Source organism: Toxotes jaculatrix, chromosome 20 (assembly GCF_017976425.1).
Source record: "Toxotes jaculatrix isolate fToxJac2 chromosome 20, fToxJac2.pri, whole genome shotgun sequence".
Classification (NCBI taxonomy): domain Eukaryota; kingdom Metazoa; phylum Chordata; class Actinopteri; family Toxotidae; genus Toxotes; species Toxotes jaculatrix.
The window spans coordinates 869,863-895,692 of NC_054413.1; the positions used below are offsets into that span (position 1 = coordinate 869,863).

Sequence of the window (25,830 nt, forward strand, 5' to 3'; positions counted from 1 at the left end):
ATCTGCTGTCAGCTCAGCACAGGTACGCCAGGTGTGTTGCTGCTGTGTCACAGCATCAGAACTTATTTTCCTTTTTCCAGAGGAAACAGCGAATTTGTCCTCCAGAAATATTTCTGTCGTGTCAGGTGGCAAAACAGCAAACAAAGTGTTAAACAAACAAACAAATCAACAAAGCAGCAAACAAAATAAAATAAAATACGAAGCAAACAAAGTAAACAAACAAAACAACACGAAAAAAGAGGAAAAGAAACAAAACAACAAACAAATCCCAGAGATAATTGGAGATTTTTACCCAGCAGCCCCCACAGTTCTGACATGTTGACAGTAAAATGTGAATGTAGCTCCAGAGATCGGTCTGATGGAGTGAAGCCTTTTGAAGTGCAGAGGAGGAAAAGAAGAAAGTCTCCAAAAATGGAAACGCTGGAGTGAAAGTGAGGAGCAGAGGAGACGGACTCTGGTCCTTCCTGCCTCTGAGAGTTAAACCCCTCCGTCTGACATTGTTAATGCTTTTCTAAGCACCTTAAATTCAGCTTTAATGAGCGAGACAGAGCTGCATTAAAATTTTATTAGACGAGAATCACTTGAGAAAATTCCACACATATTTCACAGTTGGACAGTTTAAACGTCTCGCTGCTGCAGGCTCTTTGTGAATGAAGGAGACGTTGCTTCTCTTTGACACCATGCGTCTCTGAAACGAGACAGCAGGACGTTAGAAGGTTTTACCTGCCTGCGCGTGACGAGCCCGACGTTCAGGTGAGCGTGGACACGTTACACCTGAGACCGAGCTGCGCTGACCAGCTTCTCCTGGTCGTTTCTCAGCAGCTGCAGCGGCGACGGAAACGGGCCTGGAACAAATGAATAAATGATGTGCAGTGAGGATTTATTTTTTTGGGTCTTAATTAATGCATGTTAACAAGCTAAATAACAAGCTGAAGGTGATTAGGCCTGCCCCTGAAGGAGCTCATGGCTGAAATGAAGACGGAGAAACAGTGTTTGAGGGAAAACCAGAGGCAGCAACACATCGGAGGTAGATGGGAGATGATGAGGAGCAGAAGTGAGGAAACGTTTGAATCCAGTGAAGCCCAGAGATTAGTGATGAGAGGAGAAGCAGGGAGGAAACGAAGCGACGCAGGCGATCGAAGGCCTGAGCGGGGCTGGAAGCAGCGAGCAGAGTAAGTCATCATGGTAATTGGACCTGAGGAAGTGTGGAGCAGCCGCCTCCCCCCTCTCACCGCCGTATCTCTCCGCCATGATTAACTAACGTCTGCTGCGGCCGCTCAGCAGGAGAGACATCAGCAGCCAACATCTGCGGTTCCACACGAAGGCGTTTACAGGAGAGGACACGTCCTCAGGACACAGTTACAGCAATGAGACATGAAGACGCTCTGTGCTGCAGGAAGCTGCCTGAAGACAGATACACGTGCTGGTTCCATCATAACCCAGGGGAAATACCCGAGTATTAGAGGCAGTGTGGTAGAACAGGCGGGCAGTCAGGGTGGCAGAGATGTACTCCACACTGATCCTGCCCTGCTGTGGCGTCAGGGATCAGAAACCTCGACAGGGGAAGAAAGAACTGAACCTGGTGCAGGAAACTCCCACAGACCAAGTTACTCTCACAGAAGGAAAGATTTTTCAGGATTAATGATCCAGTGAAACCTGGATCAGTGATGTCACGGCGACTGATTTCCATCACCTGTTGAAACACCTGTCGTGTTTGTTGTTGTTGTTTCTCCTTTCCTTGTTTTAGCTTCTGGATTTGAGGTAACGAGCAGAGTTTAAAGTCGTTAACCAGCAGAGCAGCGTGTGGACTTACCTGTTAGTCCGGGTCCAGGCTGTGACCTCGTCCTATAGAAAACCAGTAGTGCTCAGGTTGAGTGGCGTTGGTCAGTGTTGTATACTCCTGCATCTTATTTTGAAATGCTGCTGTGATGAACCAGCCTGAAGCAGGAAGAACAGGCCCAGACCAGAGGAGGTGACGCGGGCGGTGACACATGATGTGCACAAACAACAGACTCGATTAATTAATAATAATGTCCATGTGGGACACAGAAGGCCACTGATTGGTCATTAGCAGCGGAGGGAAGAGCAGACTGCAGAGACACTGTGAATAATCTGTGAATCAGACTCTGATGATGCATTTAATGTGCTGATCGGCCGTAACATCATACTGATGATGCCTGTAAGCAACTGTCACCAACAGGCAAAGGGCTGAAAAACAATTTGTCATAAACGTATATTCACAGTTTACCCTGAGTTCAGTCTCACAGGCAGCCCACTGATCTGTGACTGGCAAACGTTAGCCCCTCACCGTGGTTTCAGACCTGACATGGAGCTGATCTGCAGCTCGTTGAGTTGCTGAGTGTGTCAGTGGCATCACGTGCTGCTCTGACAGCCTCAGACATCAGAGCATCACTGATAAACACTTACATGTTTGTGTGGAGGCCAGAGGAAATTCAGCTTCGTCACTTTCTTATTTGCCGTTCTGCTTTTATCTGTTGATATTTTTATACTTGAGATTTATTTCTGTAGAACGATCCCAGTTTTATTTATAGAGTCTGGTGAGAGCTGTGAACAGACTCAGGCTTCTGATCCTGAGGTCAGTCCACGTCTTCTCACATCTGCCGCTCCACACACACACAAAGGCTCCTCCAGAAATGTCCTGTGCGGTGGGTGGCTGGCTCGTGCTCGCCCCACGTCCACTCCACCAGACTGGGCTCCGGTTTGGACCTAAAGGTCCCAGGATCTACAGTGTCCATTTAAACTACATCCTGTCTCCACCCTCGGTAACCACATTCCATTCAGCTCCCCAGGTCCTTACTTTTCATCTCCGACACACCTGTGCAGCAGCAGTAGGTGTGTGAGGGGTGTGAGGTGTGTGTGTGAGAGCAGCTGTAATAGAGCTAATGTAGAATGAGTCCGGGGCGTCTCATTTATCTGACTTCCTGTCCTGATGAGCCTCAGGTGGGACGGAGCCGCTCTCTGCAGCACTCTTAACTCGTTAGAGAGGACGAGCTCCGTCCACCAGCGAGTGATATAAATTATTACTGCTCACTTTTCCAACACCACAGAGTGTGTGTGTGTGTGTGTGTGTGTGTGTGTGTGTGTGTGTGTGTGTGTGTGTGTGTGTGTGTGTGTAGAGAGAAAGTCAAACATCTTTTTCCTCCACCATCAGCAGCCTGTCCTCAGAGACACACACACACACACACCTTGCACTCAGGCGTGTCAGTCTAATTAACATGTCGACGTCTTTATTAAGATAATATTGAGCCCGGCTCGTGTCTCATTACAGAGCGCTCAGTTTGAATCACTGTTTGGAATCACCTCACCTCTCTGCAGGTGATTAATCACGTCTGACGCCGTTAAACTTCTTTCGTCTTTCGTTTTTTTTACTGTGATTGTTACAGGTGGAAAAAGAGCAGAGGTCAGTGAAGTGTCGCAGTAACGGAGAGAAAACAAGGAGAGTGTGATGGGAGCAGGAGGAGAGGAGAGGTGGAACAGAGGGGAGCAATTAAAACAAAGAGTGAGGAGGAGTCAGGTGACAGGAAGTGAAACAGGGACGCTGTCACACCCACGTGAGTCAGCAGGAAGTCGGCTGTCGTGTCACATTTCATGCAGCTCTGTGGGTGAGTCGCTTCGAGCAGCACCTTTCACGCACACACGGTCACATGATCCGTTGTTAATTTACACATTTACAAACAGGAAGAAGCTTTTCATTTTAATCACAGACACAGAAACAGGTTCTGAAAAGTTCCTTTGAAGAGCAGAGGATCAGTGTTTGTCTTCAGTCTGAGGACGAAGAATGTTTTTAGTCCAACATGTCCCAACTGTGTCTGAGGCAGACAGATGGAGAGGCAGCCAGACACACACACACACACACACACACACACACACACACAGTGGTGTGTGTGTGGAAGTGTGTTGCTGTTGAGGGGATTTCCCTCCTTCTGCTGATGATGTTCTCATGTCTCATTACCCGGTTTGACTCTGTTTAATGAGAGGTATCAAACAGGCAGGGGACAGCGAAGGGTTAAACAACACCTGATGATCACAACATGGGATCAGACGCGCAGGTGAGGGGAGAATAGAGCGCCCAATCAGCGCCCATCAGTCAGTCACACGTCACGTCTGACCAGCCGGAGCGTGTTCATCGTCACTCGAGTATAATTCAGTCTCATAAATCCACAGAAATCCTTCGTCTCTGCGTTTTCGTTCCTTGTCTCACCCTCCCTGTCTCTGCAGCTCTCGGCCTCTCTCATTAGTCTCTTTATAATCTGGGCTGCTGTACGGGGACTGTTGATTATCGCTGTGTGGATGACGAAGTGTCTTAACCTCCACTAAACAGAGGATCAGGCCGCTAAGCTGTGTGAACAGCTCCGCCACCTAACCTCGCCGAAGCCCGGCCATTTCCCAGTAATCCGCCCGTAATTACAGCCTGATCTCTGCGGCATAGCTGATTGGTGCGGCGACGCTCACACACCTGCGAGAGTGTGAGTGTGTGTGTGTGTGTGTGAGAGTGTGTGTGTGGACGTAGTTTCAGAGTAGGAGGTACGAGGACAGCTGAGGTGATGTGTTGACGCTCTGTCCTCGATCTGATGAAAGCAGCCGCCGTCCTGCTGACCAGCAGAGACTCTGAGCTCCGTCCATGTTTGGACCCACTTCGGTCTAAGCTGTGACGGGCTGATGGTGATGGACTGCTCCGTCCAGCTGCGTCGGTTTAACCAGAACCAGGTGTTTTCTCCGCCCGCTGTGACACACCTGTACAGCTCCGGTGATCCTTCACCTGTCGCTCCGTCCTCAGTGTTAAAATCCAAACACGGCCACCTGAACACACACCTCAGCAGCTGTTCATCTCTGAGCTGTGCTCACACACTCACCAACACACTGCGCGCGGCTCTGCTTCACCGTCCTGCAGTTTGGGGTCTTTAGTGTGTTTTCATGGTGTGGATTGTTTGTGTTGTGTGTCAGTGTGTTGTTGACTGTGCAGAAACCAAAGCAGTGCTGCAGGTAAAGTGGGACCTCGTGGTTTTTATGTGTTTCTTTATTTTGCTCATCAGGTTAAATGAGGTGAAAGTTGTGTTTACGAGACGTCGTAACGAAGTCGGTGAGTGATCAACACACGGTTTGTCCCTCTTGTGTCTCCGTCTCTGTCCCTTTCTCCATATCGATCTGTGAACGGGGACGTAAACCTGCGTGTTGCCTGGTTACTAATCACTCTGCATAATTTATGTCATCCTCATTATTAATTCAGGAGCGAGACTCAATAACAGGCGGGCGCCACAGACTGTTTCAGCACATATTGTTTCCATAATCCATATTCATCACCGGAGGCCAGTTCAAAGCAGCGCCGCGCCGCGCCGCGCCGCGCTGCGGGGAGAGATGCTGTTTGAGATTTCAGATTCACGACGACCGGAACGGATCAGCACGTTGGAGAAGTTCACTGAGGTGTGAGAGTGCTGTATACATGCAGCCGTTTACTTTTACAGGACAAAGGAGGAACCAGCTCAGTCACATCAAAGATCTCGCTGTGAAACTCTGAGCGAAGTCAGTGAATCAGTGAACGAGAAAAACAGAACACGCATTACATGCAAACCTCCGTCTGGAGGTTTATGTGACTGGAATTGTGTTTGTATATTTCAGTTTCATTTAAAATCGAATTTATTTTGGTTTTGCATAAAGAACACATCACACCTGTGTGAGCGGCTCCTGACGGCGCAGCAGATCAGCATTCTGAGCATAAACAAGCAGATTTTCCCATTCTTTCTGCCCCTTTGACTCCCATGATGCATTGCAGTCATATTTCCCTCCTCCAGAGAGAGTGTCCATCTATAAATCACAGTGTGGGGAGACTGCTGCCAATAGTCCAGTCAGGTGTGCTGATGGTGACAGATGAGTGTGTGGCTGCGTGAGGTGTGGTGACGTCGTGTGACACCTTTTCCTGTTGGTTTAGTCAATTGAAACACTGATTAGCATTAATGTGAATAATGCTAATAATGCTAATAATAATAAAGTGGAACGGGAAAACAAAAAGAGGAAGAGAGGGACAGGACAACAGGTGGATGGAGGGATGAGGGAGGAGAGTGATGGACTGCATCGTGAAGCAGGGAGCTACGACGAGTGAACGCTGGCAGAATTAAAAGAGACAAAAGGAGTGATGGTGGAAACGTGGAGGAGGAAGAAATGGATCGGGTGAGAGGGAGGAATGAGCTGGGCTCAGGTAAAACGATCAGCAGCACGAAAGAGTGATGGAGGGAGCAGGAAGAAGAGGAGAGGCTGAAAATGAAGGGATTAGAGAGGGCTGAGGTGAGGAAGAGCAATGAGGGATGGGAGGAGGAAGAAGAGGGAGATGAATGGGAACGAGAGGAGAGTGAAAAATGTAAGCGAGAGGTGAGAGATGTAAATGACTGATGGACGAGGGGAGGTATAGAAAAGGAAAACCGATAGAGGGAGAGAGGGACAGGAAGTGTAACTGAAGGTGGAGGGAGAGCGAGTGATGGAATGTGGAGGACGGAGGATAGAGGATATGAAGAGCCTGAGAAACGAGGGAGAATCAGAATCACGGAGTGAAATCGTCATCATCAGTCTGACGATGAAGCAGGTTTGGAGACATGTCACACGTCCGAGCTAACGTTAGCTCAACGAGAGCGGGAGGCTTAAAGCTTGGTTGTGATTGGCCAGTGAGCCCAGTCCCGGATTACACCAGTTGCCCACGGGGTTTGTCCCAGTTTGCCCAGTGACCAGTCCAGAATCTTTGCATCTGGAAGTTCTGGTTTCATCATCTGTGGTCGGTTTATCTCACAGATTCCACCTCACACACACACATACACGCTGCTGACGTCACCTGTCATGTGATCATGAAACAATGATGTCACTGACAACGATACACACACACACACATATACACCGCCACAGCCACCCGAAGCTTTCCTGATTGGCTGAGGGAGGGGGCCGGGCATTGCAGAGCTGTGTGTGAGTAAAAGGAGGGAGGGCAGGGGGCTGTCTCATCTCACACACACTCACACACAGACACACACCCACAGCCACAGACACACACACACAGACACACACACACACACACAGCGATGTTTGCTCTCAGGCCATCTATCCTCACTTTGTGTCGTGCAGTCTGTTTTGTCTGACGTCTGTGCCACACGGCAGCTCAGTTCAGTGATGCTCTGCACACACACACTCACACACTCACACACACACACACACTCACACACACACACACTCACACACACACTCACACACACACTCACACACACACACACTCACACACACACACACTCACACACACACTCACACACACACTCACACACACACACACTCACACACACACACACACACACACACACACACTCTCTCTCAGACTGACTCCTCAGCATCAGTCAGGTGTCTTTCCCGCCTCTGTATCTGGCCGCCTGTACGTCAGTGTGTGATGCGTCACATGTGTGATTCCTCTCTGCTGTTGAAAGCTCTTCATTAGCCTCGGTGTCAGTTAATCTGCCGGCAGCTCGGGATGACGCGTCTCAGACTCGCTCTGTTGATCCCTGAGGTTCAGATGATCCACGAAAGCTCAAGATGCTCAGATGTGATGCAGAGAGAGGCGGAGACTCCCCGCTCTGACACAGCCGCCGTGTGAGGCTGTGGAACCTGCAGGTCGTGGACCTGTGTGACCTCCAGTCTGTAGAACGGTTCAGTCTTCCAACCCCAAACCTCGTGTTTGTTACTCAGTCCTACATCTTTATAAACTAGTCCTACATCATTAAACCTCCTTCTCATGGACGGTCACACAGCCTCGGTCCTGGACCCCAAACCTGCCTACCTACCCTAACCCTCCACCTTCAGTGTAAAGCCCTAATCTGCTCCACCCATTTACCCCCAGTGTACGACCTGTACGGTGGCTCCACGTGGTCAAACCTCCAGACTGAAGTCCTGCACCGTCCCGCCCTCAGGTCACAGGCCTGCTCCATGTTTTTGTTCCTCTTGTGAGAAATCCTGGTCTCACTGACATTTATTTACTTTTGCATTACAGTCATTTAATGGGTGAATCTGGTTTTAAATGAAATTTGAACTCAGATTAAAAACTCTCCATTTGCATATTGAGAAACCTGCAGTCACTCTGTCTAATTACGAGCGCTGTGTTTTCTGTCACGGCGGCCTGTGTAATTATTGCACTTAATCACGATCCTGCAGCTTAAAACCACAACCACCGCCGCCACTGCACTGCCTCTAATAATGCAGTCATAAATATATTCATGGCAAATATAATTAGGAAGAATGGAGACAGATGGAGGGAGAGCAGGAGAAAGGGAAACAGACGAAAAAATGATGTATCGGGGAGGAACTGAAAGCAGACAGAGGAAGGAAGATGGAAGACGGAGAAAGAAAAGAGGAGAGGATGAAGGGACTTTGCACAACATGAAAAAAACGATGTAAAGAAGGAGAGGAGAACGAGGGAGAAGAGTTATGGAGTGAAAGAAATGCAGAGACGTTTTTGATAAAGGAAGAGAGGAACAGTGAGAAGAGGAAAGATCAGACTTCACACCGGATAAGCAAAAAAAAAAGGGAGGAATCAGTAACGGAAAAAGATGGAAGCAGGAGCACAGAGAAAGGAAAGAGAAAACTCAGAGAGGAAGGAAGAGAAAAGAGGGGAATGCAAAGAAGCAACAGCAACAACAAAAAGAACATGAGGAGAGAAGGCGGGAGGTGAAGGAGGAGTAGGAGGAAGAGAAAAGGAGGAGGAGAAAGGGCTTGAGGAGGGGGATGAGGAGGAGCAGGGTCACAGATCTGATTGATTGTGCGTTATCATGAAGTGGAGATTTATTCCGGCGTGTTCCCTCATCTCCGGCGACCCCTCGACCCCGCGCTCATTAGCATAGAAACCACATTCCCCGGCTGCTGATTGGAACAGGACTGACGAGACCAGGATGTAAAGGAAGGACTGTGTGCGTGTGTGTGTGTGTGTGTGCGTGGGCTCGCACACACACCTACGAGGGGGGCAGGCAGGTTACACATCATCGTAATAAGCCGAAGCATTTCCAATCAGAGCAGGTGATTCCTCCTCCGGCGCGCTCTGCGCCTGCCGCCCTCTTGTTTTGTGTGTTTGTCCATTAGTGCAGAGCCGTTTCACAGCCCCCACACAAATATTTAGAGAAATGTCCAGATTACATCCCGAGCCTCTCCGCCCACCCCTCACCCAGAGGCTGACCCACCAATATGAGTCTGAAAGCCAAATAACAGCCTGTGGCCACGACGCTGCTGCACACAACTAATTATTTCTGCAGATTTATGTAAAAGGGATAATATAGGAATCTAATCTCTCCTCTGGTGGCTCAGGGCTTTGTGTTCTCTCCACAATCCTTCTCCACTGGGATGAGTGTGACCAGCAGCACATCAAACTAAAGCCCAAGGTACCCAGCACATTCACCCCCCGCCCCCCGCCCCCTCCCAAACTACTACTCGGTGTAGAACCTCAGACTTCCTGGTTAAGGTGGTTGTGGTTTTCCTTGTGACAGGAAGCTGAGCCACAGTCTTCACTTCGTACGCCCGACGTTCGTCCTCGCCCTCGTCCCTGAGCTTTGTGACTATACGTCTCCTGAGAGACAAAATAAAGGTGCAGGACCGTACGGCTGTGGACGTGCGTGTGATTTGCTGACAGTAATCAGCATCTGATAGGTTGATTACCTGCGCTCTCCCCGTGATGGACTGACCTGCTGAATCCAGTTAGAGGCTGTGATCCTGTATCGATTTCACCTGTTAAATCCTCCTCAGACGTGAGGAGGAGGACGAGGAGGGATTCGAAGGCTTCACGCGTCACACACGGACTTTGAAAAGCAGGATTAAAGTTGATATCAGTATTAGTGCTGGGCCGACACGCTGCTGACACGCTGCAGCCTTCAGCTTCAGACTCACGTCAACATTTTTATGTCTTCATTTCCTGACAAAGACAAACCTGAGACGTGACGAATGCAGGAGACTGATGCAGGTTCACGCTGAGTCATTTTCAGGATCATCCACTTCCTGAATGAGCTCCCAGATGTTTCACTGCGCTCCGTGTTTCTTAAACTGCGGATCACGACCCAGGCAGAGGTCGCAGACTCAGTTTCTGGAAGGTCGATGCATCAGAGAGGAAACAGGTTTGTCTCCATTAGTCTAAATCCCAGAGAGAGAAACCACTTCCTTCTTATCTGGGTCCCGGGCTGAAATCCTCAGAATTACCCATAATCCTTTATTCCACCGAGCGTTTGCCCTTTGCTTTGACCTGCCTCGAAGCAACTGAGGAGTTTTGTTCTGAAATGAGAAATGTGCTGTTTGAAAAAGTCCACTGTGTCTCGGGCAGAATGATTGATAGCACAAAGGGAAGATGGAGCCGACTGAGGCACAGTGACCAACTTCCTCTGACGATATTCTGACTGAGTTTCACAGAGAAAGAGAATGATGTGGTTTTTCATGCAGTGTTTTCCCTCATTGGCTCAGACTCTGACCCCAAGTCACTGCTGGTTTTATCTGTTAGCAGATAAAGTTAGAATCGGAGGAAAAGAAGCTTCAGAATGATTTTATTTTTATTTTTTCTTGAGAAGGATTTTCTGAGAACAGTCGAAACGATAAACAGATTATTTACAGAGTCCCAGAACGAGCAGGCGCAACATAAAACACTGATGTGTCCAGTGTCTGAAACCAGAGGAGACGTGTGTGTGTGTGTGTGTGTGTGTGTGTGTGTCAGAGCCTGTGAGTGGCATTCAGATAAGGTTGTATAGATTTATTGACAGCATTAAGTTGAAGTGTTGAATAATATAGAGGAGTCCACAGAAGTAAGAGCAGCACCTGCTACCTGCTCACACACACACACACACACACACACACACACACACACACACACACACACACACACACACACACACACACCTGCCGTGTCGTGTTCAGTTTCACTCTTTTCTTTCAGGAAGTGACGGTTTCATTTTTGTTGTCTGGACTTTGTGTGTGTGTGCAGCCATGTTTGTGTCGGGCAGCGCGTCCGTCACAACGAGACTCTGAAGCGTGTGCGTGTGTGCGTGTGTGCGCGTGTGTGCGCGTGTGTGTGCGTGTGTGTGTGTGTGTGCGTGCGTGTGCGTGTGCGTGTGTGTGTGTGTGTGTGCGTGTGCTGTTTCTCTGAGAGCACTGACACTGAACCACACAGGAAATGTACTGAAGTGATTTGTTGGTATGTGTGTTCATATTTTATTGTCTGTTCTGTGTGTGTGTGTGTGTGTGTGTTTTGCAGCGGGGGCGGGGAACAAGCTGGGCTGGGCTTTCGGTCTCGGGCTGGAGAGACTGGCCATGGTCCTGTACAGCATCCCGGACATCCGGCTGTTCTGGAGTCAGGACGAACGCTTCCTCAGACAGTTCAGGCTGCAGGACGTCCACCAGCCCGTCTGTTTCCAGGTACCAGCCAGGTGTTTTTAGGATTTCACACTTTTCCTCAGGTTGTGCCTCATTTGCTTTTCTTTTCTTTTCTGGTCTCTTACTTATATTTTACTTTTACTTACTGTACTGTACTGTACTGTACTGTACTGTACTGTACTGTACTGTACTGTACCCCTGCTGTTGCTAAATGCAGTTTCCCCACTGAGGAACTACTAAAGGATTTTCTTATCTTTTCTTTTTTCTATCCTTTCATTTCTTGATCTCTTCTCCTCTTCTGTTTCATATTCCAGTCGTCTGTTTGTCTCTTACTTTGACTGAATAACCAGCTGAACAGTTACACTCGGTAACTTCATCAAGCAGACATCTGACCTGTAAAGTCATGGAGAAGTTTCCCTTTTCATGAACATCTCCACACAGGCCAATAATAAAAACAACACACACATAAATGAGAGCAGCCTTCACTGTGACTGGGAACCAGAACGTCATCAGACGTACAATAATTTCATAGGTTCTGTTTTCAGTTCTGTGTTAAACCGTGACCTGCTACAGACTGAGACTGTTCTCAGTGTTCCCCGGTTCCTTACTGTCCCACTTCTACCCTCTCCCCTAGTCCTTTATCCTTCGTGTGTGTCTGTGTGTGTGTGTGTGTGTGTGTGTGTGTGTGTGTGTGTGTGTGTGTTCGTGTTCTAGCCTCTTAACCTCATGTATAAAACATTTTGACAGTGGGGTCTCACATCAGCCGGCACCAGTCACTTCCCCTGACCCCAGCATCATCATAACACACACACGCCCGCACACACACACACACAGGCACGCACACACACGCACACACACGCACACAGGCACGCACACACACACACACACGCACAGACACACACGGCGGGGTGTGTGCAGGTTCACACAGCGGTTACTCCGTCCCTGCTAAAGGTGTTTTTTTGTCGACTCTCGTCTTCACTAATGAAGAACATTTCAAGTGACTGTTGGAGGGCAGAGAGGAGAACAGGGGAGGAAGGGAGGATGGAGGAGGAGGAGGGGAGGAGAGAGGAGCAGCAGAAAATGGACTGAGTGAGACAGAGGAAGGAAGGTAGGGAGGAGAAATGAGGGGAGAAGATGGGAACAAAGGGAGGTAAGGATGGAGAAAGAAAGCAGACAAGAACATGAAAGAAATGGTGAAAGGAAAAAGAGTGAGTGTGGTTAAAGAGAGGAAGAGGATGCTGAAAGGAAGAAGGAAGGAAAGTGAAGAAGGAAGGAAGGAAGGAGGGAGATAAGAGAAATAAAAAGAAATGAACACTTAAAGTAAGAGATCTGAGGGGACGGAGCGATGTTGGTGAGGACACAGCCTGTCCTCCTGCTGCCGTCCACCCCAGCCCTTTTAGCTTTATTGATGAACTCAATTCCTCCAGAGGGACCAAGGGAGCACGGCTCATCTCCTGCCCAGGGTCAGTGCACCTCTCTTGGGCCAAGACTCTCCACCTCTCCCCCTAAACCCTCACCAACCCCCCGGATCTACCAGTAATGAACTGTGACCTGTGTGTGTGTGTGTGTGTGTGTGTGTGTGTGTGTGTGTGTGTGTGTGTGTGTGTGTGTGTGTGTGTGTGTGTGTACAAACAAACAGACTCTCACACTCCCACATGTACCTCAGGGATCTGTCCAGTGTCACTAAACTCTAATAGTGTTGAACAGTCCCTGAGAAACACACTATCTACACTATGTGGACAAAAGTATGTGGACACCCTGTCTGCCTAAAGTTAAAATAATCATAAAAATGTCCTCTCTCTCTCTCTCTCTCTCTCTCTCTCTCTCTCTCTCTCTCTCTCTCTCTCTCTCTCTCTCTCTCTCTCTATGTTTCAGAGATCAATAAATAAAAGTTCTACGCTGCTGAAAACGTTTCAATAAATCACATTAAAATGGAGAAAATTGTGAGAAGAGGGGCGGACACCTCCTCCTTCCGTCCTCTCTTCTCTCTCTCTGTTTATTAAAAGTTGTTTCCAGGATAATAAACAAGTCACAGATGATAGAAATCTCTCTCTCTCCTTCTGTCGCTGCATAAAACATCAGATTTATTCTGTCGTCCTGATTAAGTTTTAATGTGTTATTGTCTTCATCTTTTCCTCGCCGTGCTCTTCCATCTGTTTTGTTTCCTCTGCTTTCTGTCACGTTTCTTCTCTTTTTTTAAACTTAATCTATTTCTTTTTTCACTGTTTCTATTTAATCATTTTCTTCTTTCTGAAGGGAACGGTGCCGTGTTTATTTACATGTTAGTGCCGTTCATTTTAAATGGTCTGAAAAACTTTGCCCAAATTACTGAGTACAAAAAAACACCTGAGGACGGGAGGACGGGACCTCGGTCACCGCTGCAGGCGTCAGCCCAAAATACAGCTTTAATCCAACATCTGAGCCTTCGACACGTGGAGAAATAAAAACTGAAAAATAAAACACGTCACACAGAGAGAATTATAAAATTAAACATTTACGAAACATCTCAAACCAACATGGTGGTGTTACACACACACACACACACACACACTGTCACACACCAGTTTCATTTTCTTTAAATGGAGGTAAAGCAGGTACATTCCTCCGTTTAAAGGAAGAAACATGCGGCCCTCGTGTTGTTGTGTTGTGTTGTGTTGTGTTGTGTTGCGTGTTTTTTGATAGGTGCTAATTGTTGTCCTGCGTGTGTTTCCTCAGCCCCTCAGTAAATACCCCCCCCTCCACAACGACATCTCCTTCTGGCTGCCAGAGAGCGGAGAGAGCGAGGCGGGGCCAGAGAGCTTCACAGAGAATGACTTCTATGACCTGGTGCGCTCCATCGGAGGAGACCTGGTGGAGAAAGTCTCACTGGTGGACGAGTTCACACACCCAAAGTAGGAAAGCCTGACCTCACCTACACACCTTCATCTAACACTAACACAACCACACACACACGAGTGCGTGTTCCTGTGGATAATCAGGGTTTAGTGACTGAGGCTGAAGTTTGGGCCTGTTCATGGAAACTGTGCCATGATTGTCGACTCTGTAGAAGCAGGGTGTGTGTGTGGGTGGTGTGTGCAGAGGGATTAAATTCACAGCGCTCTGCTGGTCCACATCAGGAAACAACATCAACTGACACACAGACTTACAGATTCATGTATGGAAGGAGAGAAAGGGGGCGTGAAAGTGAAAACAACAAAGAAAGAAAAGAGTAAAGGTCACTGTCTGTTTTACTGCTAATGGCAGACGACTGACGGCAGAGTCATCAGTTTTAATTAAAACACACACACTCACTCTCTCACACACACACATTCATATATACTTTTTAAAAAATGAGATGTCAACACCAGGCACTGCAGCAAGCTCAGAGGTGTACAGCAAGGACAGCTCTGCTGTGTGTGTGTGTGTGTGTGTGTGTGTGTCTCTGTGTGTGTCTGTGTGTGTGTCTGTGTGTGTGTCTGTGTGTGTGTGTCTGTGTGTGTGTCTGTGTGTGTGTGTGTGTGTGTATAAAGGGCAGCAGTGGGAGGTTGGTGCCTTATGGCTGAGAACTCCTTTTTCACATTACTGTGCCACACACACACACTCTCTCTCTCTCTCTCTCTCTCTCGACCTTGCTTTAGTGTGTGTGTGTGTGTGTGTGTGTGTCTGTGTGTGTGTCTGTGTGTCTGTGTGTGTGTGTGTGTGTGTGTGTGTGTGTGTGTGTGTGTCTGTGTGTGTGTGTGTGTGTGTGTGTGTGTGTGTGTGTCTGTGTGTGTGTGTGTGTGTCTGTGTGTGTGTCTGTGTGTCTGTGTGTGTGTGTGTGTGTGTGTGTGTGTGTGTGTGTGTGTCTGTGTGTGTGTGTGTGTGTGTGTGTGTGTGTGTGTGTCTGTGTGTGTGTGTGTGTGTCTGTGTGTGTGCAGTGAGGGCCCTGCAGTGCGTAAAAATGTCTGACACTATTCATCTTTCAGCATTTTAATGTGTTTTAAATAGAGACCTTTTTCCCCACCGAGCTCACACACACACACACACACACACACACACACACATTAATATACACTGCCTTTTAGTATTAGAGCTAATGGGGAGAGACAGGAAGAGGGAGGGAGGGGTGAGAGACAGTGGGAGACAGAGACAGTGGGAGACAGAGACTCGGGGCCTGGTCAGAGCTTTTTGACCACAATCTGCAAAACCAAGAAATAATCAGTGAGTTGAGTCAGAACTGAAATCTGACCGTGACATTGTGACCAGCTGCAGACCGTCAGGACAGGACAGGTCTCTGAGGACGCGGACAGGTCTCTGAGGACGCAGTCAGATCAGAGAGGACCAGGAAGCTCTGTGTGAGTGAACCCTGCTCTGCTGGAGGACGATTCAGTCAATAAAGACATGAAGTTTGGTCTGTGGTCAGTCAGGGAGGAGCCGATGGGACAGACGCTTCGTCTGTGCCGTCACTAAGCACACACTCTGTCCTCACCCACCCTCACCCACCCTCACCCACGCCTCCACACTTATACTGTTCTCATCTGTGGTTTTACATCTTAATGATCATGATGAAGAGAGAGAGTCTCAGTTAATTACAGTTATCAGTTCCTAAATTAGTGGCGCATAAAATACCTGCATTGCACCTTTTTCTTCCCAAACCTCCCTCTCCCTCGCTCGCTCGCTCTCTCTCTCTGTCTCTCACACACACACACACACACACACACACACACACACACTTTGTATCTTCACACACACACTGAATGTCTACACACTTTATCATCCCTCTGCTACCTCTCACTGCTTCAAAATAAGAGCATGTTGTGTAGAAGCAGCTCTAAAGCTGAGGTCTGGTGACGTGGCAGAGCCAGAGCACCAGTGAGTGTCTGTCCCCCAAATACCCACTGAGTGTGTGTGTGTGTGAGAGTGTGTGTGTGAGAGAGTGTGTGTGTGTGTGAGAGTGTGTGTGTGAGAGAGAGTGTGTGTGTGTGTGTGTGTGTGTGTGTGAGAGTGTGTGTGTGAGAGTGTGTGTGTGTGTGAGAGTGTGTGTGTGTGAGTGTGTGAACGAGCAGCAAAGAGCTATACAAGTGCAGTTCATTTGCCATCCAGTTAAAAACGTGCTGACACAGCTAATTGATGCAGCAGTTTACACAGAGGTGAAGGTAAAAGTAGGTAAAGTAGGTGAAAACAGACAGCGAGGTTGGTTCAGTTCTCTCTCAGAAGCTGAAGAACTTTAATGAGCTTCAGTTCTTTCCTCAGAGACGAGTCTGTGAAAGACAAACTGAACATTTCTCCACCCTTTACACACCTCCACCACCTCTCCCTCTCTCGCTCTCTCTAATCTGTCTGCTCTGAGTGATTGTTGCTCTGCATCTGCCGTCATTTGTCAGCATATTAAATTTTGCTAACAGCCCTGACTGGATCCAAAAAGCTGATGAGGAAGCTGAGACGGTTTGTTCCCGTCAGAAACACAAAGCAGACACACATTAACTGGACTCAGTGTGTGTGTGTGTGTGTGTGTGTGTGTTTGACTCTCCCCAGAGCAGCTTTAGCTTTATTGAGTTTATTTTTACAACAGCAGCATTGATCAGATATAAACTGGCTCATAAACCCACCAAACAGTTTCCACACCGTCTTAGAACGATGTGAATGTCTGAGGGTAAAGTACACGTCCTGAGCTCAGAGTGAAATCAGCAGTCGTTCAGTTTCTGTTTCATGTCGCTAAGTTTGGTTTCAGTTCTGAAAATCCCGTCGTCCTTTTAAGATGATGCAAAGTAAACTTTATTTTCAAGACCCGAGTGTTTGTCCACACGATCTATGTTTCCACATTAAACATGCAAAGATTTTTATTTTTACCTGTGGAGAATAAGCTGCAGCGAGAGCCAGGTGTTTGTTGGTGAAACCACCTGTTCTGCATCTGAATCTGGGTCTGATGTGAACTGAACTCTGTCAGCTTGGTCCAGAATCAGGAGCCACTGATGATTCGTCGTGGAATCGTCGTGGAATCGTTTCCACTCTGTGTTTTCGGAGATATTTCATTGCTGTGTTGAGTCGTGCAGTTTTTCTTTCACACGTTCATGTTGACAGATGAAGGATTGATCAGAGAAGCTTTTGTCTTGTCTGTTGAACAAACACATGAACCTGGATGGAGAGTCCAGACCGTTCTTTGAAGCTGCAGTGTGGCTGTGCCTTTCATCTCCTAACAAACCTTAATGTGCATTATAGCAGTAAATTGATCTGAAACCCACTGAAGCTGCCGGAAACTGCAGCCTCTCAAATATATTTTCTCCTCAAAGTACTTCTAAAGTTGATTGAATGAGGGAGGAGTAGAAGGAGAGAGAGAAAACAACGCCCCCCCCCCCCCCCTCCAGTCCTCTCTGCTGCTCCATAAACATCTCATGTAGTAGCAAATCAAAGCTGATGGCTCGCTATGATTCCCCACAAATCTGCATTTATTGGTCGGTAACGCTGTCAGCCGCGACTCGGCCCGGACTAATTTGATAAGCCGACAGAGCTGCCGGTCAGGTTGACAGCTCCCTCCCCCCTCCACGACTCCCCCGAGAGAGAGGGAGGGAGAGAGAGAGGATGGGTGAGGCACAGGCTGACAGTAAAGTGTGTGTGTCACTGTGTGGTTTTGTATATATTTGTGTGTTTGAACACCAGGCTGTCGCAGTAACAGTGTTAGTAATAATAAACACTACCCATGATAAGAGAATGGCCTTCACTCCTCTCTCCTCCCTCTCCTCCTCCTCCTCCCTCTCCTCCTTCCTCCTCCTGTCATCCTGCCATCACTCCACCCCCCACCCACCCACCTCCTCACCCCCTGTGCAGGCTCAGCAGGAGACAGAGAGGCAGCCGCCCACCACAACTCGATGAATGATTTAACAGAGAGCGAGAGAGACGAGCCCTCACTCCCAAAAAGATGAAGGAGGAAAGAGAGGAATGATGCGGAGGGAGGGAGGGAGCAGAGGGATGACAAAAGGGAGGAGAGGAAATTAGTAGAGAGAGTATCAGTACCTGTGAGAAAAGGGCGGGAGAGCGAGTGAGTGAGTGTGCAGGTTGGTGCGTGGCATTCAGCTGAATAATGGATGGTTGTTTTCTGTTCGTCAGCCTGACAGAGAGACTGAGGCGTGACCCTGATCTTTATCAGTCCACCTCAGCAGGACAGACACTGGTCATCAGGACGCTGCCATGGACAGGGACAGGCTGGGTACTGGTCCTAACTGGAACCATTCTGAGTACTTTGTGGCTGTGGGGCCTTCAGGTGTGTTGGAGGTTTTCTGTTTGAACAAGGTGTTAAACGGTTAAATCTACATGAACACATGAGCTGGGACGCTTCTCATTTCCACATCAGCTTTCATATAGCACACACGCACACACACACACGCACACACACACGCACAGACACACACACACACACACACACAGTGCAGTGTGTGTTTTCATGTCTCCTGGGTGTTTGAACCTCCCTCTCTTTTCTAAATGGGATCTAAATTTCACTTTATCTCGTTTTTCTCTAAATGTCAACATCATTCCATTCACCTTTTCAAAATGTCACCTCCTCCTCCCCCTCCTCCCCCTCCTCCTCCTCCTCGTCTTCTTTTCTCTCCCGTCCTTCCTTTTCTTTCTTTTTATTATGTTTCTTTTCCTTCTCCTCCTATCTAGGTTACCCTGCAGTGTTAGCATATTAGCTTACTGCAGCACTGGATCGCTGGTGTGTGTGTGTGTGTGTGTGTGTGTGTGTGTGTGTGTGTGTGTGTGTGTGTGTGTGTGTGTGTGTGTGTGTCCCTATGGACATGCACATATATATGCATGGTGATGTGTGTGTGTTGGTAGGTGTTTGCCCATGTGTGCACCTGACTTGTTTATGCATTTATGGTGTGTGTGTGTGTGTGTGTGTACTGTTAGTTTATGGCTGTGTGTGTGTGTGTGTGTGTGTGGGGGGGGTTTATGGGTATTAGAGAGCTGGTGTATCAACAACAGGCCAGATTTATATCACCGGCTGCCACAGCCCCAAGGGCCTCTGGGTAATCTGGGTGTAATTGAGCATGGAGGTTACGGTGGCAGACACACACACACACAAACAAACATGGTTTCACACTCACTAAGATGATAAACACATCAGGGAGAAAATAGAATTGTTCTACTCACACACACTGTAAATAACACAAAGATTTATTTATTATAAAGATTTATTTTGAAAGTCTGAAAATTCCAGTTTATTTATTAAAAGTTTCCTGGAAACAACAAACTGGACTAACTGATGAATATTTTGATATTATCCATTTGTATAGAATGTGTGTGTGTGTGTGTGTTAGTGGGTTGGATCCTGATTATTGATGAATTACTGTGTGATCGACACGCTGCTAAAGGCGGAGCTGAGTTTATTGGCTGTACTTACAGCGCTGCTGAGGATCAGTGAGGTTTTATTCCATCTATAACCACATCATCATTTACTATTTTGTTTTGTTCATCTGCAAAGGAGCTAAAGTTATTGAATAAAGGTCAGATGTTTCCCTCCTCTGTGCAGTGAACGTAGCACCGTTCTGTGCAGTATCTGAGTAAATGTACTTAGTTACTTTCCATCCCTGGATTTTACAGAGGATCGGGCAGTTTAAGCCTCTGCAGGTTTAAACGATGCTGCTGTGTCACTGCGGCGTCCTCTCAGTAACGTGTTAGTGCTGAACACTGAAAATGTTCCAGTTTGCTGAGTCGTCCTCAGTCTCTCGTCTCTGTCTTTCCTTTCGTGGCTGTCCCTCTGTGGACTCGCTGGGCTGTGTCCCTGTGATCCAGCAGGAAACCTGATCTTTCAGATCTGACTCTCAGCTCGTGGCCTCGTTTCTCTCCGGGTTTTATTTTTACGGTCTGACGTGGAGTTTCGAGCCGAGGCTGCTGCAGCTGACGTGCATATGGCCGACCGAGAACACACGCTGGTGAGGCGGTTCGTGCCTGCGCCCCGCTGCCAGTTTCAGCATGCACACACCTCCTTCTGTCCTGCCCTGGTGAATCATGCAGTCAGCAGCTTTGCTTGGGTCACTCGAGGTGAGGGGGGAGCGATTCGCTGCTGTCACTGAAAAACCACGTCGCTGCAGTTTCACTGACTGAAAGTTTTCATTGTCGTGTTGGTGTTTCAGGAACTTTCCTCCAAACCTGTTAGAAACCTGCTGTATGGTTTGAGAATGGACGGGGAAACGTGTGTCCACAGTTGTTGTGATCTAACGTGTCCCTCAGTGGGACTCCCGATGAATGAGTCCGCTTTTAGTTGCGTTGCTGAAAAATATTTTCAGCCTGTCTTCAGGAGATTTTACAACATTTTGCATTGCACACAGGAATCTGCCAAATGACGCCTGCCAGAGCTTTTTCTGGGAGGAAGTACCTCTCTGGAGGTCCTGAGGAATCTCTGTTCCAAGTATGTTCACACACAAGAAAGGAAAGTGAGATTCCCTCACATCAGAACAGCATCACACCACACAGTTTATTCCAAATCTGCCTGCGGTGGAAAATGTTCATGTGTTCATAAGCTCAGTGTTCATGTGTTCATGTGTTCAGATTCATGTCTGTGATCCAGAGTCCCGTGTGTGGAATCACAGGAGCATTATCAAGATACTGCAACTGTCTGACCTGTGACCTTTGACCTTCGGCTGGACGTTTGTTCTGCTGTTACAGGACGAGCTGATCAGCTGATTGAAGGTGCTGCAGACAGCAGTGTGTGCAGACTGAGCGTGGACACAGAGCAGATCTGAGATCAGCACAGATGCACAGGCTGAGGAACAGCAGGTGTTTGTCAGGCTGAGGTGGTGGGTTTTTCAGTGGGAGGAGTCTGAGCTCTGCCTCTGCGCAGGTTTCTCTTCCGTCTGTGTTTGCTGATTTATTGCTCGGGGGTTTTTCAGAGCTCAGTTATTTTCATTGTTGATCAGTTTGAATATTTTCTGACTCTGTCTCTTTACCAACCTCCCAGACGAAACCTTAAAACTGGACGTGTTGTCTTTGCGTCTTCATCCGTCCTGCACTTCATTTTTCTTTACACACTGAGATTTAGTCTGAATCGATCTGTTCAGCACGTCGTCGTCTGCTCTGAGGATCATCGTAATGAAACGCTGGTTTAACCCGAAGTTCACAAACACTTCGCTGCATCGCTCAGAGTTAGACTGTCACTGTGAAGGAGGAGATATCCACGGATTTCTCCCACTAATGAAAGTGTGTCGCACTGAGTGTGTGTGCGTGTGTGTGTGTGTGTGCGTGTGTGTGTGTGTGCGTGTGTGTTTTCACTTCTCTCTCAAATGAAATCAAAAGGGATTTCAGGGAAAGTGGGGAAACACTCAAAGGAGGAAAAGTAGGATGGAGATAAGGATAAAGGGAAGGATGGAAAAGAAAGTAGAGACATAAAGAAAGAAAGACGAGAGGGAAGGAAAGGAAGAAAGGAAAGGAAGGACGCAAAGGGGGAGGAAGGAAAGGGATCCATGGAGTCTCTCATTATCGACAGATTCTGCCTCACTGTCCTTTTCTACTTTGACCTCAATCACAAGCGTGTGTGTGTGTGTGTGTGTGTGTGTGTGTGTGTGTGTGTGTGTTAGTGATGAGGTTCGATCCAGGTAGATAGACTTCTTATTGTCTGGGGATGAGAGAGAGAGAGAGAGAGAGAGAGGAAAGTGTGTGGTGAGAGCAGAAGAAGAAAATGTGAATGAAACCATTTGTCCTGATTTTTCTTAAAATAATAAAAACCAGGAGAAGAAGAGTGAAGCTGACTTTAATCTCAGTCTGATCAGAGGCAGGTTTTTAAAGCTGCTTCCGTCTCCAGCTGATGAAGAAGAGGTTAGCACCTGATTTCAGGTGAACGCAGCACGAGTTAGCAGCGTCACCGTCGCTCACACACAGACGACTCTGTCCAGGACGAGCTCGGAGACAAGGTCAATGTGTGCAGTAAATTACAGTGACAGACCCCGGGGACTCAGTGTCTGTACTCTGACCCCGTGCCTCTCGGCTTTGTCCCCTCAGCAAAACAAATGCAACAGAGGCTTCGAACGTCAACACAAGCACTCACAGTGTCTTCTGTTGACCTCTGAGTGCAGATCATACGAGTCAAAGGTCAAACGTCCAGGGACGGACAGAGGAGAGGAGGAGAGGAGGCAAGAAGGAGAGTGAAATAAACTGAAGAAGGCAGCCAGTTTACCTCGTACCTCACCAGTTACACCAGGGTCAGAGTGTGTGTGTGACGTAGTGACAGTGGGCAGCTGGTAACTGAGCAGAGACCTATTTTCTGCGTTCACAGTGGCGCTGAGCTGCAGAAAAGTGAGACCGAATCGGAGACAATGCAGAGAGACGGAAAAATGCATCTGCTCTGTTTCTCTGAGCTCGAGTCTGATGGAGAGAGACGACCACGCGCTGAGGCTCGGCTCAGCTCTGGACTCTGTTAGACCTGCTGTCCCCAAACTGGCAACCCACATCCCCCCAGACAGAAGCAACAAAGACAACGTGAAGCCATGAGGAGACAAGATTTACGCGCCTGTCCATGAGGTGAAGAACGCGTCAGACGCAGGGCGGAGAATCCAAGAAGATGAATTTCAGAGGAGACGCTGCTCAGTCTGGAGTCTCTGTGCAGGCGGCAGGTTAACTCAGCAACACGTTAAACCCATCGATCCACACACACACACACACACACACACACACACACACACACACACACACACACACACACACACACACACACACACACAACCTGAAGCACTGCATGCTCATGTTACCCGAGAGATCATGGAAATGTATTGTGGATGAAGCTGATTGGATTGTAGGCATGGGACTCACACACACACACACACACACACACACACACACACACACACACACACACACACACACACACACACACACACACACACACACACACACACACTCTTTCCTAGGCCTCAGTGGTTGTGGAAAAGCACTCCTGCTGCCTCCATTTGCCAGATAATGATGCTCTCTTCCTGCTTTCCCTCCATCTTAATGCAATTAATAGACACACACACACACACACACACACTCAAGTGTCTTCCTGTTTGTCTTTCAACTCATATCGACCCACAGCACACACAGACACACACACACACACACAGACACACACACACACACAGTGGTGGATCTCATGTTTTGCCTTCTCTAATAAGTGAAGTGGCTTCAAGTGAAAAAGAACAAGGGAGGGAAGTGAGGGAGAGTCGGGCGAGAGAGGGAGAGAGAACCCCTCTGAGTGAGAGAGAGACTATATGAATGAGATGGGAGAGGGAGGGAGGGAGGGAGGGAGGGAGGGAGGGAGGGAGCTTGATCGCTGCCGGTTTTCTCTGAAGAACACTTCCCCAAACTCTGAATGAGGCTGTTTCATCTGATACTGACGCTGGTGACGTCCCGACCAAAGACTCAGCTGCTGCGTCCCAATCTGGGGAGCGAAGCTGGAAACGAGTGTAAGCAGCCGCCGGGTCTTTGTCCAGTGATGGACAGATCTGCACGTCTCAGCCTCTCAGCTTTTACAGTGAGGCTGAAAACACCAACATGTCCTGAAGTAAAAATCCAGGCACAACTGGGAAGTAAAGCAAGAGGAACACAAACAAGCTGTCGACTGTGGCTGCCACTGGTTTTATAGGAGCGCCACCTTCCCATTAAATATGTATCACCCACTGTGTGTGTGTGTGTGTGTGTGTGTGTGTGTGTGAGAGAGAGAGAGAGAGAGAGAGAGAAAGAAACAATCTCACTATGAGAAGTGACAGCTGCTGCGTGACAGCAGCTCTCTGGTTGAATCTCTGTTGTGTTTTTGGAGTTTTACGCAGTGCTGTGTGTGTGTGAGTGTGTGTGTGTGTTTGTGAGTGAGTGTGTGTCGCCTGCAGCTGCATGTGTCGTGGTTAAATTTTCATTGCTGCCTGCAGACAAAATCCAGTTTGCAGAAAGTTTGCAGGAAGGAATGTGTCTGGAACCGTTGGCTCAGACGTTCAGTCAGGTGAGCGGTCAGTGAGGAACTTCCCTCAGAATCCTCCTGTTTTTACGTCTCCCTCCGTGTCACAGGAATCCAGTGATAGCTGTCAGTACACGTGTGAGTGCACAGCACACAGCAGCTGCTTATGGTGAATTCAGCTTAACCCACTGAATCCATGGCAACTGTTTCTACTAAAAGTTGAGCCTAACTGCGCGTGTTCGTGTTAGTGATATATAACCTGGCAGCACTGGTCCGGAGTTTGATCTCTGACCGGTGTCGGTGTTGGTTCCAGGCCAAACCCTGGAGACCGAGCGTCGGATCAGATCCTTTCTTTTTCTTCAGAGTCGTAACGTTTAAAACCACTGACGCAAGAATTTCTTCTTTAAAACATGAATTTGTTCATTTCCTCTCAGGTTGAGGTGACGTTTGAATCCGACGATAGTCCCGAGGAAACAAACGAGAAGAGCTGCTCTTCGTTATCTCTGAAACTAACGAGATCTTCTAACTCTCTGTAATTTGTGCTGGAAGCAGGAAGCTGTACAGCCTGAAGGGGAGCGTAGTTCAGTCAGAGTTTAAACACTTACCACTGAGAGGGCAACTGAAAACACAGACGCCTTAAACGCAACCTCTCAAAATTTCATCCTCCTGTTAAAGGTCAAGTGGAACGCTTAACGAGCAATTAGCAGAGAGGAAATGCCAGCGAGGCCGTCAGCTAAACAGTCGTCTGAATTATTCACTGCGATAACGGAGCGGAGCCCATACGCTCCAAACAGCCAAGCGCGCCGCTAATGTCAAGTGGATTTGCGTTGGTGAGGGCAAGGAATCATGGGAACTGAGACAGTTCCACCTTCTTTGAAGAAGTTTTGGAATCTGATTCAGACTCGTCGAAGATAAGAAAACATTGTTCACACCATCACTGTCAATTCAGAGGCTTAGAGACGACCCCCCAACACACACACACACACACACACACACCGCCGGGGGGGTTGTTCGTTGTGCGAATGGCAGCAGGACGGAGACAAAGATAAAAGCTTTATGGACAAACTCCTCCAGATGTGTCTCTGATCCAGTTTCAGTGTTTGAGTTTGAGTCTGAGCTGACACACACACACAGTCACACACACACACACACACAGTCACACACACACACACACTCGTACAGAAGTGTGTATTCTGCTTTCTTCTCATCCTGATGATTCATGTTTGGCTCTTTCTCATAAATTGATTGATGGATCGAGAAAAGCTGCTAAAAGACACAAGGAGGAGGGTGTGTGTGTGTGTGTGTGTGTGTGTGTGTGTGTGTGTGTGTGTGTGTGTGTGTGTGTGTGTGTGTGTGTGTGTGTGTGTGTGTGTGTGTGTGAGTCACAGTAAACACTCATCATGTCTCCTGGTGCTCCAACAGATGGACAGTAGGCGACACACACACACACACACTGTATATATACAGTATATAGACACACACACACACTCGGTCGGCAAAAAGTCAAAGGCGCAGTTTGATCAGTGTGAAGACATTTCAGTTTGTCTCTGACTGTGAGAGAGGGAAGGAACAAAGGATGC

At 48.0% G+C, this 25,830-nt stretch overlaps 2 protein-coding genes across 3 annotated transcripts in view; one reads left to right on the forward strand and one right to left on the reverse strand.

The window, feature by feature from the left end:
* Positions 1 to 25,830, reverse strand: part of LOC121200363 (protein NLRC3-like) — a 567,821-nt gene that overhangs the window by 155,621 nt on the left and 386,370 nt on the right. The window lies entirely within an intron of this gene.
* The window catches only part of fars2 (phenylalanyl-tRNA synthetase 2, mitochondrial), a 64,826-nt gene that overhangs the window by 31,861 nt on the left and 7,135 nt on the right, over positions 1 to 25,830 (forward strand). The window contains exons 9-11 of one of the 2 annotated variants that reach the window (XM_041065704.1): positions 11,261 to 11,421; positions 14,095 to 14,270; positions 18,442 to 18,595. In XM_041065704.1, the coding sequence (XP_040921638.1) occupies positions 11,261 to 11,421; positions 14,095 to 14,270; positions 18,442 to 18,595 (491 nt within the window). The remainder of the gene's footprint in view (positions 1 to 11,260; positions 11,422 to 14,094; positions 14,271 to 18,441; positions 18,596 to 25,830) is intronic. The other variant, XM_041065705.1, reaches the window with a different exon arrangement.